The 13,232-nt window shown below is 36.3% G+C and overlaps 1 protein-coding gene across 2 annotated transcripts in view; it reads right to left on the bottom strand.

Annotated features, from left to right (window-relative positions):
- Positions 1–13,232, bottom strand: part of EYS (eyes shut homolog) — a 1,666,475-nt gene that overhangs the window by 60,126 nt on the left and 1,593,117 nt on the right. For both annotated transcript variants that reach the window (XM_067702876.1, XM_067702877.1), the window contains exon 38: positions 2,523–2,697. In XM_067702876.1, the coding sequence (XP_067558977.1) occupies positions 2,523–2,697 (175 nt within the window). The remainder of the gene's footprint in view (positions 1–2,522; positions 2,698–13,232) is intronic.

Below are 13,232 nucleotides of genomic sequence, written 5' to 3'. Positions count from 1 at the left end.
TGGGTTGACAACATATCTAAACTTGGTGCTATATATTCAGGATAAACACATGTGGCTCTGAAATGGACACCTGTAGGGCCTTTGTTCCATAGGGATAATGAAGAGCTGGGATGGATCTCCTGCCTTCACCTTCAACTTCATGTGCTTTCTTCCTGCCACTTCCCATTCTGAATTATTACATTCTTTATTATTAGCAGTTTATTTATTATCACATTAAAAAATAACAAAAACACCTAGTAAGTCACCTGAAGAATGACCATATTTCTTTAGATAAAATGAGGTAAATTTGTGCCTCTAAATAATTAAGCTTAAAAATAAATAAATAAATAATTAAGCTTAGCTATGGGACAAATAGACTGCATAAGTTGTAAAGCAAGTAAAAGGTTTTAGTAAAAATTGTAATTAAGTAAAGATAAAATCATAGTGGTAAAGCTAATGCCAAAAAATATTGTTCTCTGATGGTGGCATCACAAGACTCAGGGCTTGTCCCTAGCACTTCTATGAACTTGATCAAGCTATACATGTTTTTCTTAAAATTTTTCCATAAAATTCAGCTAACACTTTTAACATATTACAAAGCACATTAGGTATCTTGGACATCCCGAAACATAGAAAGCTTATTCATACTTGGTTTGGATTAATTTAGACTTGACTCCCTACAAGCCTTCCTGTCACAATCTCATATTCAGTAGATCACGAAACACCATGAATATTTCTCTGCAATATCTTCTAAATTAATTTTTTTATTTCCTTATCTATGGCTATTTTGGATTTCCAAATCTGTCTCCCATAACTCCCCAATATACCCATCCTGCAAAGGGATGTTGAGATAACTTGCATACATCTGTCTTTACCATGGCTCTTTCCTGCTCAGGAACTGTCTGCATCTCATTCTTGATATAAATCAAATCTGTTACCTTTCATGTAAGTTTTGCATCCTTCTATACTTCCTCTGTCCCATTTCTCATAGCCAATCAGTAGACTATCCAGTTTAGTCAATTTGGCTTCATTAACGTGAGCATGGGGTCACCATGCTTGTCCTTCCATTTGTATGTTTGCTTAGAACTTTTGGAATTAAGATTCCTTCTACTTTTTCATTGATTCATTAATTGAACGAATACTTAATGAATGCCTGTTCTATGCTAGGCACTCTTCTAGGTATGAAGATACACTGGTAATATGAGAGATCAGGCCCATTCTCAGGGAAAAGTAATAGCCAATATATAAACAAACAATAAATAAACAAAATAGGACAATGATATATTATGGAGAAAGTAAAATATGATAATGTGATAGAGAATGATCGGAGGGAGGGATAGTTTTGGGCTGGTCTAAGGGAGTCCCATTCTGAGGAGGTGAGACAATGACAAGAAGGAGGCAGCCAGATGGAGACTGAAGGTGAAGGTTCTCCAGCTGAAAGACATAGCATGAAGGTCTAGAAACAGAAATGAGCTTGGCGTATTCAAAAGATAAAAGTAGGTTAACTGTAGTGAGTGAGGAGGAAGAGAGATGGTCTGAGGGGGCGGGGCCAGATTATGTAGGGCTTTATAGCTCATGAGGAAGGGTTTAGTTATTTTACATGTCCTGAGAAGTCACTGGAGTGCTTTTGGTAAGAAACAGGAAGATCTAGTGACCATCTCCTCCCCCCGCGTCCTATGTGCTTTCTGTCCAGCCCAAGGTACAGTGATGATCAGTTCTTTGAACTTTGCACTTTGTTTTTGATAATTTTCTAGTGTGGAGGTGGAGGGGAACTGTTTGGGGCTTTCTAAACTACATGTGCTCTCCCCCGTCTTCCAGGGGAGCCTCTGATTCCCCACTGCCCCACTCTTTGCAATCAGCCAGTGTTAGCAGTGAGTCATACCTTCTGATGTGTCCTGGGAGAAAAACTTTGACAAATCAGTTTTCTATCCATCTCATGCGTGTATGAGACATAGAAATGTATGAGTAGCCACAGTGGAAGGAACTGAAGGACAGAGAGCTTCCTTCCTCTTTATTTGGTATATTCCTGGAGCCCATCATATACCACTTATGCACAAGGACATGCTCAACGAAGTAACTTATTTATAAGACAACATTCCTTTGTTTATTTTTTTCCCAACCAACAGACTCACATTTTGTTCTATATTAAAGTAGTTCAGAAACCAAACTGTACAGTTTTGCTGGGGTCCACCTAGAGAGGAGAGGCTCCTTTCTAAGGGAGCCCAAACCCAAATATAAAAGCAAATCACAAATGTGAGCCCTTGTAAACCCTTGTATGGCGAACATCTCTGGCAACACTCTCAACACCATGAATTTAAGATAGTCTATTTTTTCCTGTAATGAGATGTAGTGATTCATTTTCATTATCATAAATGCTGTGCTGATCCATTTCTAGTTGCCTTTATCTGTCCGCCAGTCATCTAGCAAGTCTCCATAAAAATATTTTAAATAAGTGTCAGTTTGTGTTCCTAGTTTGCGCGAGTAGGGGACCAGGTAGAATGCAAACAACTTGCCACATTCTTTCCTAATAATGTCACACTTACTAAACAGTTGATCCCTGCTCCACACACGTCCCACCGTTGCCACATTTCATCAAGCGACAGGGAGAAGCATCACACTGGCCAACGCTGCGCCCAGCATTTGGGTGGCCCTCAGGCGTCCCCAGGCTTCTGAAATGGCCATTCTTCTTAGTGCGAACTTGCAGAGTAAAAATACAACCTTGAAAAGAGAAAAAACTACTTCAGTTTAAAAAATGGAAGAAATGGATAAAACAAGAAGACAATTATTTTTCATTTTTAAAGGAACATTTTTCAAAATAAAGTAATACATGTTAATTTAATGAAAAAAAAACAGAAGCACAGGGTGAAAAATAAAGTCATCTACCATATCACCACTCCAGAGAAAACAGTTATTAACATTTTGAGAAATATATATATATATATATATATATATATACACACACACATATACATATATATACAGAGTTTTTTCTATGCTTAGTTGTATTTTCTTTTAAACAAAAGTAGAATCTTGTATGAAATATTTAATATATATATTGTACCAAAAATTTGTAGAGCATTAATACCTTTAACTCTTTTCTCATAGCATTAACTATTTTTCAATGATAGCATAATAGTCTCTTAGATCATAATATACTTAATTAAATTTCAATTATTGAATTATTGACTCATTTCTTTTTTTTGGTATTAAAAATAATGCTATAAGAAATTTATTACATGTATACCATGTGCATTTGCTAAGTATTTCCTTAGTACAAATTTCCAGAAGGAAAACTACTAGGGTAACAGATATGGGTGCTTTGCAGCGTGCCCAAGTGTCATGGATATTTTGCACAGTTATGTCTCCCGCACCAAACACAGGGACACCCGCCTCTTCACAGGCACCACAATGCAAGACTTTATTGTCTGCTTTATTTTTAAAGGATATAAATAATAAAATGCCTTTGCTATTTTTATTTTTTAATAAAATAAAATTTTTAATAAAATCTTTAAATTAATTATTTTTATTAATATATTATAATATACCATATTAATATTAATTATATATAATTAATTATAATCATATTATAAATATATATATTTTATATTATAAATATTTATATATTTATAATATATTATATAAATATATAAATAATATATAAATATATATTATTATATATAAATAAATAAATATATATACATATATAAAAATATATATAACTAAATATATTTATATATATAAATATAAATAAATATATATAAATATAAATAATATATAAATATATAAACATATAAATATATATAAAAATATATATAACATATATAAAATATATATTATATTATTATATATATTATATTATTTTATATATATTATATTATTTATAATATATATAATATATATAATAATATATATATTAATATATAATATATTATATTTATATAATATACATATATATTTATATATTATATATATAATAATATAATATATATATTTATAATATATATAATTATATATATAATTATATAATATATAATATATTATATAATATATAATTATATATAATGTTACATATATATTTATATATAAATATATTTATATATTTATATATGTAAAAATATATATAAATATATATAAATATTATATATAATATATATTATAAATATAATAATTATAAATAATATATGGAATAATATATTATTATAATATATTAATATATATAGATTTTTATTATTTTTTATTAATTTTTTAATAAAAACTCCATCTTTATTGGAGTACAATAAAGTACAACATTGCTTTACAATGTTGTGTTAGTTCCTGCTGTATAAAAAAGTGAATCAGCTATCAGTATACATATATTCCCATATCCCCTCCCTCTTGCATCTCCCTCCCACCCTCCGTATCCCACTACTCTAGGTGGTCACAAAGCACCAAGGTGATCTCCCTGTGCTATGCAGCTACTTCCTACTAGCTATCGATTTTGCATTTGGTACTGTATATATGTTAATGCTACTCTCTCACACCGTCCCAGCTTACACTTCCCCCTCCCTGTGTCCTCAAGTCCATTCTCTGCATCTGCGTCTTTATTCCTGTCCCGCCCCTAGGTTTGTCAGAACCATTTTTTTTTTAGATTCTATATATATGTGTTAACATATGGTATTTGTTTTCCTTTTTCTGATTTACTTCACTCTGTATGACAGACTCTAGGTCCGTCCACCTCACTACAAATAACTCAATTTTTTTTCTTTTTATGGCTGAGTAATATTCCATTGTATGTATGTGTCACATCTGCTTTATCCCTTCATCTGTCAATGGACACTTAGGTTGCTTCCATGTCCTGGCTATTGGAAATAGTGTGCAATGAACATTATGGTACATGATTCTTTTTTTTTTTTTTTGCGCAGGCCTCTCACTGTTGTGGCCTCTCCCATTGCGGGGCACAGCCTCCGGATGCACAGGCTCAGCGGCCATGGCTCATGGGCCCAGCCGCTCTGCAGCATGTGGGATCTTCCCGGACTGGGGCATGAACCCGTGTCCCCTGCCTCAGCAGGCGGACTCTCAATGACTGCGCCACCAGGGAAGCCCTACATGACTCTTTTTGAATTATTGTTTTCTCAGGGTATATGCCCAGTAATTGGATTGCTGGGTCATATGGTAGTTCTATTTGTAGTTTTTTAAGGAACCTCCATATTGTTCTCCATAGTGGCTATATCAATTTACATTCCCACCAACAGTGCAAGAGGGTTCCCTTTTCTCCACACCCTCTCCAGCATTTATTGTTTGTAGACTTTTTGATGATGTCTATTCTAAGCAGTGTGAAGTGATATCTCATTGTATTTTTGATTTGCATTTCTCTAATAATTAGTGATGTTGAACATCTTTTCATGTGTTTGTTGGTCATCTGTATGTCTTCTTTGGAGAAATGTTCATTTATATCTTCCATCTATTTTTGTGATTGGGTTGATTTTTTGATATTGAGCGGCATTAACTGCTTGTATACTTTGGAGATTAATCCTATGTCAGTTGCTTCATTTGCAAATATTTTCTCCCATTCTGAGGGTTGTCTTTTCATCTTGTTTATGGTTTCTTTGCTGTGCAAAAGCTTTTAAGTTTCATTAGGTCTCATTTGTTTATTTTTGTTTTGATTTCCATTTCTCTAGGAGGTGGGTCAAAAAGGATCTTGCTATGAGTTATGTCATGGAGTGTTCTGCCTATATTTTCCTCTAAGAGTTTTATAGTCTCTGGCCTTACATTTAGGACTGTAATCCATTTTGAGTTTATTTTAGTATACAGTGCTAGGGAGTGTTCGAATTTCATTCTTTTACATGTAGCTGTCCAGTTTTCCCAGCACCACTTATTGAAGAGGCTGTCTTTTCTCCATTGTATATTTTTGCCTCCTTTATTGAAGATAAGGTGATCATATGTGTGTGGGTTTACCTCTGAGCTTTCTAACCTGTTCCATTGATCTATATTTCTGTTTTTGTGCCAGTACCATACTGTCTTGATGACTGTAGCTTTGTAGTATAGTCAGAAGTCAGGGAGCCAGATTCCTCCAGATCCATTATTCTTTCTCAAGATTGCTTTGGCTACTCCTGGTCTTTTTTGTTTCCATACAAATTGTGAATTTTTGGTTCTAGTTCTGTGAAAACTACCAGTGGTAGTTTGATAGGTATTGCATTGAATCTGTAGATTGCTTTGGGTAGTATAGTCATTTTCACAGTGCTGATTCTTCCAATCCAAGAATATGGTATATCTCTCCATCTGTTTGTATCATCTTTAATTTCTTTCATCAGCACCTTATAGTTTTCTGCATACAGGTCTTTTGCCTCCTTAGGTAGGTTTATTTCTAGGTGTTTTATTCTTTTTGTTGCAATGGTAAATAGGAGTGTTTGCTTAATTTCTCTTTCAGATTTTCCGTCATTTGTGTATAGGAATGCAAGAGATTTCTGTGCATTAATTTTGTATCCTGCTACTTTACCAAATTCATTGATTAGCTCTAGTAGTTTTCTGGTAGCATCTTTGCGATTCTCTATGTACAGTATCATGTCACCTGCAAACAGTGACAGTTTTTCTTCTTTTCCAATTTGGATTCCTTTTATTTCTTTTTCAAGATGCTTGATATGACTTCAATTTTCTGAAATTGACTGAGGCTTGATTTGTGACCCAGTATGACATCCTAGAGAATTTTCCATGAGCATTTGAGAAGAAAGTGTATCCTGTTGTTTTTGGATGGAATGTCTTATAAATATCAATTAAGTCCATCTTGTTTAATGTACCATTTAAACCTTGTGTTTCCTTATTTATTTTCATTATGGATGATCTGTCCACTGGTGAAAGTGAGGGATTAAAGTCCCATACTATTATTGTGTTACTCTCAATTTCCCCTCTTATGGCTGCTAGCATTTGCCTTATATATTGAAGTGTCCTATGTTGGATGCATAAATAATTACAGTTGTTATATCTTCTTCTTGGATTTATCCCTTGATCATTATGTAGTGTCCTTCTTTGTCTCTTGTAATAGTCTTTATTTTAAAGTCTATTTTGTCTGATATGAGAATTATTACTCCCGCTTTCTTTGATTTCCATTTGCATGGAATATCTTCTTCCATCCCCTCACTTTTAGTCTGAATGTGTCCCTAGGTCTGAAGTGGGTCTCTTGTAGACAGCATATATACGGGTCTTGTTTTTGTACCCATTCAGCCAGTCTATATCTTTTGGTTGGAGCATTTAATCCATTTACATTTAAGGTAATTATCAATATGTATGTTCCTATTACCATTTTCTTAACCGTTTGGGGTTTGTTTTTGTAGGTCTTTTCCTTCTCTTGTTTTTCCTGCCTAGAGAAGTTCCTTTAGCATTTGTTGTAGTGCTGGTTTGGTGGTGCTGAATTCTCTTAACTTTCACTGTCTGTAAAGGTCTTAATTTATCCTTCAAATCCAAAAGAGATCCTTGCTCGGTAGAGTAATCTTGGTTGTAGGTTTTTCCCTTTCAACACTTTAAATATGTCTTGCCACTCCCTTCTGGCCTGTAGAGTTTCTGCTGAAAGATCAGCTGTTAACCTTAATGGGATTCCCTTGTATGTTATTTTTTTGCTTTTCCTTTGCTGCTTTTAATATTTTTTCTTTGTACTTAATTTTTGATAGTTTGATCAATATGTGTCTTGGTGTATTTCTTCTTGGATATATCGTGCATGGGACTCTCTGTGCTTCCTGAACTTGATTTACTATTTCCTTTCCCATGTTAAAGAAGTTTTCCACTATAATCTCTTCAAATATTTTCTCAGTCCCTTTTCTTTCCTTTTCTTCTTCTGAGACCCCTCTAATTCAAATGTTGGTGTGTTTAATGTTATCCCAGATGTCTCTGAGAGTGTCCTCAATTCTTCTCATTCTTTTTTCTTTATTCTGCTCTGTTGCAGTTATTTCATCTCTTTTATCTTCCAGGTCACTTATCAGCTCTTCTGCCTCAGGTTTTCTGCTATTGATTCCCTGTAGAGAATTTTAAATTTCATTTATTGTGTTGCTCATTGTTTTTTGTTTGCTCTTTAAATCTTCTAGTTCCTTGTTAAAACTTTCTTGTATTTTCTCCGTTCTATTTCCAAGGTTTGGGATCATCTTTACTATCATTACTCTGAATTATTTTTCAGGTAGACTGCCTATTTCCTCTTCATTTGGTCCATCTGGTGGGTTTTTACCTTGCTTCTTCATCTGCTGCATATTTCTCTGTCTTCTCATTTTGTTTAACTTACTGTTTTTGGCATCTCCTTTTCACAGGCTGCAGGTTTGTAGTTCCCGTTGTTTTTGGTGTCTGCCCCCAGCGGGTGAGGTTGTTTCAGTGACTTGTGTAGGCTTCCTGGTGGAGGGGACTGGTGCCTGTGTTCTGGTGGGGGAGCTGGATCTTGTGTTTCTGGTAGGCAGGACCACATCTCGTCCTGTGATTTGGGGTGTCTCTGAACTTAGTATGGTTTTAGGCAGCCTCTCTGCTAATGGGTAGGGTGTTTTCCTGTCTTGCTAGTTGTTTGGCCTGGGCTATCCAGTACTGGAGCTTGCTGGCTGTTGGGTGGAGCTGGGCCTTAGCACTGAGGTGGAGATCTCTGGGAGAGCTCTTGCCGGTTGCTATTACATGGGGATGGGAAGTCTCTGCTGGTCTAGTTTGCTGAACTCAGCTCTGCCACCTCAGAGACTCAGGCCTGACACCAAGCCAGAGCATCATGACCTTGCCAGCCACAAGGCTCAGAAGAAAAGGGAGAAAAAAAGAAAGAAAAATAAATAAATAAAATTATTAAAATTAAAATATATAACAGTAAAAATAATTTTAAAAAAGAAGAGGGCAACCAAACCAATAAACAAATCCACGAATGATAACAAGGGCCAAACACTATACCTAAGATAAACATAAAATCAGAAACAAATCAGTTGCAGACAGCAAACCCCATGTCTACAATTGCTCCCAAAGTCCACCTCCTCAATTTGGGATGATTCGTTTTCTATTCAGGTATTCCACAGATGCAGGGTACATCAAGTTGATTGTGGGGTTTTAATTCACTGCTCCTGAGGCTGCTGGGAGAAATTTCCCTTTTTCTTCTTTGTTCGTACACCTCCTGGGGTTGAGCTTTGGATTTGGCCCCAGCTCTGTGTGTAGGTTTCCCTCAGGCATCTGTTCCCACCCAGAAAGGATGGGGTTAAAGTAGCGGCTGATTAGCGGGCTCTTGCTCATTCAGGCCAGGGGGAGGGAGGTGTATGGTAGTCATAATTGGAATGCAGGGTGACGCTGCGGCAGCATAGGCTGGCATGACATTGCAACAGCCTGAGACTTGCTGTGTTTTCTCCCAGGGAATTTGTCCCTGGATCACAGGACCCTGGCAGTGGCGGGCCGACCAGGCTCCTGGGAGGGGAGGTGTGGATAGTGACCTGTGCTTGCACACAGGCTTCTTGGTGGCTGCAGCAGCAGCCTTAGTGTCTCATGCCCATCTCTGGTGTCCACACCGAGCGGCAGCTTGTGCCCATCTCTGGAGCTTGTTTAGGCCATGCTCTGAATCCCCTCTCCTCGTGCACCCTGAAACAATGGTCTCTTGCCTCTCTGGCAGGTCCAGACTTTTTCTCAGACTCCCTCCCAGCTAGCTGTGGTGCACTAGCTCCTTTCAGGCTGTGTTCACACAGACAACCTCAGTCCTCTCCCTGGTGTCTGACCTCCGAAACGGAGCCTCAGCTCCCAGTCCCCACCTGCCCTGGCAGGTGAGCAGACAAGCCTCTCGGGCTGGTGAGTGCTGGTTGGCACTGATCTTCTGTGCAGGGATCTCTCTGCTTTGCCCTCTGCACCCCTGTTGCTGCGGGCTCCTCTGTGGCTCTGAAGCTTTCTCCCCACATCCCCCGTTTCCACCAATGAAGGGGCTTCCTAGTGTATGGAAACTTTTCCTCCTTCAAAGCTCTCTCCCAGCAGTGCAGGTCCCATCCCTATTCTTTTGTCTCTGTTTTTTCTTTTGCCATACCCAGGTACATGCGGAGTTTCTTGGCTTTTGGAAAGTCTGAGGTCTTCTGCCAGCATTCAGTAGGTCTTCTGTAAGAGTTGTTTCACATGTAGATATTTTTTTCTGATGTATTTGTGGGGAGGAAGGTGATCTCCATATCTTACTCCTATGCCATTTTGAAGGTCCCCTCCTTTTGCTATTTTTAATTAGGGTTGAAAGACTTTCAATGATTTGTCATTTATAATTTTCCCTTTAAGTTGCTTATTATTTACTGTTTTTCTCTATCTACTTTTGTCTATACCATGTTAAACACTTATTTGAAAGACCTTTTTATATAACGAGCACATTAGCTGTTTGTCACATATTGTAAATACTTACTCCAGTTTAATATTTGCTATTTAATTTTGCTTATGGTGTTTTCTTTTTTATTTTTATGTGGAGAAGTTTATAATACTTACGTTGTCACATTTCTCTTTTTTTCTCTCAGGGATTTACCTTTGTACGTATCCTTAGAAAGTTCTTTTCCACACATATAATGTATGATCTTACTTATATGTGGAATGTAAAATTTGCTTTTTGCAGAGTGAAATGCACTCAGAGCAAAAATGTAGGTAGAGGATGGAGTCAGGTGGTTCTGGGTTCAATTACAATCTCTGTCACATAATGGCTAGATGACCCAAATCTAACTGTCAATTTTTCCACCTTTAAAATGAGAACAAATATAACTACTCCATGAGTTAAGAGGAGTAAGAAAATATACATGAACTCGTGGTATAATGCTGGCAATATGTAGGTCTTGTATTCCCTTCCATACTCTCACAAATTCACTATTTCCTTTATTAAAAAACATTTCCTTTCAGCAAAGATTGTGGGATGCTAATATTAAGTTTTTGTAGTTTTTATAATCACACTCTGAAAAAAGCTTTGTTTAAATGACTGTAATATGTGTTAATGTCTGAAGTGTTCATTTAAAACAATTTCTCTTTTATATGAATAAATAAAATACTTTTGTTATGAGGAACTGCTAAAATATGTTTTTGGCTAAAAATGTAGCATTGTTATATTTAGAGAAACATTTGGCTAACACTAATAGTTATATGTGTTTATTTCATAGAGAGATGCTTCATGTCAGTCAACATAAGATACAGAGTAAAGGCAATTACAGTGGAAGCCATTTGTAGAATATATATTGTATAATTTCATTCCTATTTATACAGCAGATTAAACATAATCTGCTTAGTATAGTACCATGCACCAGGTATTCCATGCCTATATCTTGCATGTGATAAAGTGGGTATGAAAAAGACTTTTGGAGCTATGATATTTGAAAGACTGGTGAAGTTCCAAATAAGTGATAGCTTTTTTTCTGACAGTAAGAGAATTTGTAAATTATTGCAGTGAACTCATTACTCTTCTCTTATGGGCTCTAGTTTGAAAAATCTCATGGAATTAAAAAAGAGAGAGAGAGGGACAGACAGACAGAGACAGAAAAAGAAAAGTTGAAATAGCCAGAAACTGCATGTACTAATGGTATGGGGCATTTTCGGGCTGGAATAACATCTTTACAGCATTGTCAATAAATCTGAATCTATTTTATGTCCACACTACTCAGTTGAGTAATGTTTAATAGTCCCTGTATCAATGAACACTAGCTGCTGTGACACTAGAATAATCGATAGATAGGATAATAGATTTCCCCATGTTTGTACTAGTCAAAAGTAATTTTTAATTCTACATCAGAATTAAATAGGTCTGACGGTGAAAGTAACAGATCTTAGAACACTGATGAAAGCTATGGTTCTCCTCTCCAGAAAAATGCATACAGGTACACACACAATTGTGTGTGTGATTTCAGGAGACTGAGACACACTGAATCCCATCCATGAACCTCAGCCTGAGAACCCTATGCCTTCAGAGAAGAGGGAAGAATCCCTCTTATTAGGACAGGAAAACAGTAAGGCCCTCTGTGCATGGCATATGTAGATTTTTTAATCTGGAGAAGGGTTAAATAACCTCTTCATGACTATGAAAGGCTATAGGGAGAATAATGGCTTATTAAAAACATTTCCAGAACAAAAGCAAAAGGGCTTGATCAACAGAAAGAATTTGTACTTTAGACTGAGAACTTCTGGATTAGATTTATGTATCTGGAGTGTTTAGAGAAATGTGAAAGCCTATGTCAGATACTCTTTTACTGTGTGTGATTTAATCATCATTCTAAAGACAAATGTGATAATCTTAACCTAATTATTAAATTCTTCCATAAAACTTTGTATTTGCTTTGTTATGACTGATTAATATAGTGGCTTCCAAATCTGGGGAGGTTCATTGAAATGCAAATTTTTAGACCCTCATCATAGAGATTTCACTTAAGCAGAGTCCAGAAATCTATATTTTAAAGTCACCTTGTATCACTCTTTAAAGCCAGTGAGATCAGCTCTGGGGAATCAGGTTTATAGTACAGTTGTGATCTGGTCATGATGACAGGGTGGTACTACTTGTCTATAATTTTCAGTACATAATAAAGGCTAGTTTATGATGGAGGAGGTGCAGACATTGAGGAAGGATTCAAGAGACAAATGATAAAATTAAGGGCTAAGCTAAGGTCCTGGAGTTTCCATAAGACTGTGGATTAAGTGGCAATTCCAAGAACACCCGCCCAAGATTTTCATCCTAAGAAGCTTGGCATGTTTCCAGGCCTGTCAATGTAGTTATTTCTGTCAGAAGAAGGGCCAGCTGTGTATGTGCTGAGTGTAGGCTCATTAACAGACTTAAGGAGAAAATGACAGGTATTGACGAAAGCCAGTCTTTGTTCTTGTTAACAAGATGTGAAGGAAAGTTCCTAACAGAAGGGAAAAAAAAACAAGACAACAGGAAACCAGGAAATGTTAGACTTCGATAACTTTGAAAGCTTCAAGTCCTCTGACAGTAGGATGGAATACCACTAATAGCTAACATTTATTGTGTTTATCATGTACTGGTTTCTGGTATAAGCACTTGACATAATTATTTTACTTAATTGATTAACTTACAAGCACCCTATGGGGTAGATATATATATATTTTTTTTACAGAGGAGAAAATGGAGGCTCAGAGAGTATAAATAACAGGCTAAAAGTCACACAGCTACTACCTGGCAGAGCCTGGATCTGAAGGCAGCGTGACTAGAGCCAGAGCCACGTCTGTGAGGCAGAGAAAGAGGAGCAAAGGTTTGACTGGAGCTGGGTCTCCTCCTACCACTGGCACCATCATCGTTGCTAACATTGTTGCTAACTGAGAGCTCTAAGCTCTGT

Source organism: Pseudorca crassidens, chromosome 13, assembly GCF_039906515.1.
Source record: "Pseudorca crassidens isolate mPseCra1 chromosome 13, mPseCra1.hap1, whole genome shotgun sequence".
In the NCBI taxonomy this organism is placed as follows: Eukaryota; Metazoa; Chordata; class Mammalia; order Artiodactyla; family Delphinidae; genus Pseudorca; species Pseudorca crassidens.
Note: the sequence above shows the minus strand (reverse complement) of the source record. Positions and strands in the feature narration are given on the sequence as shown.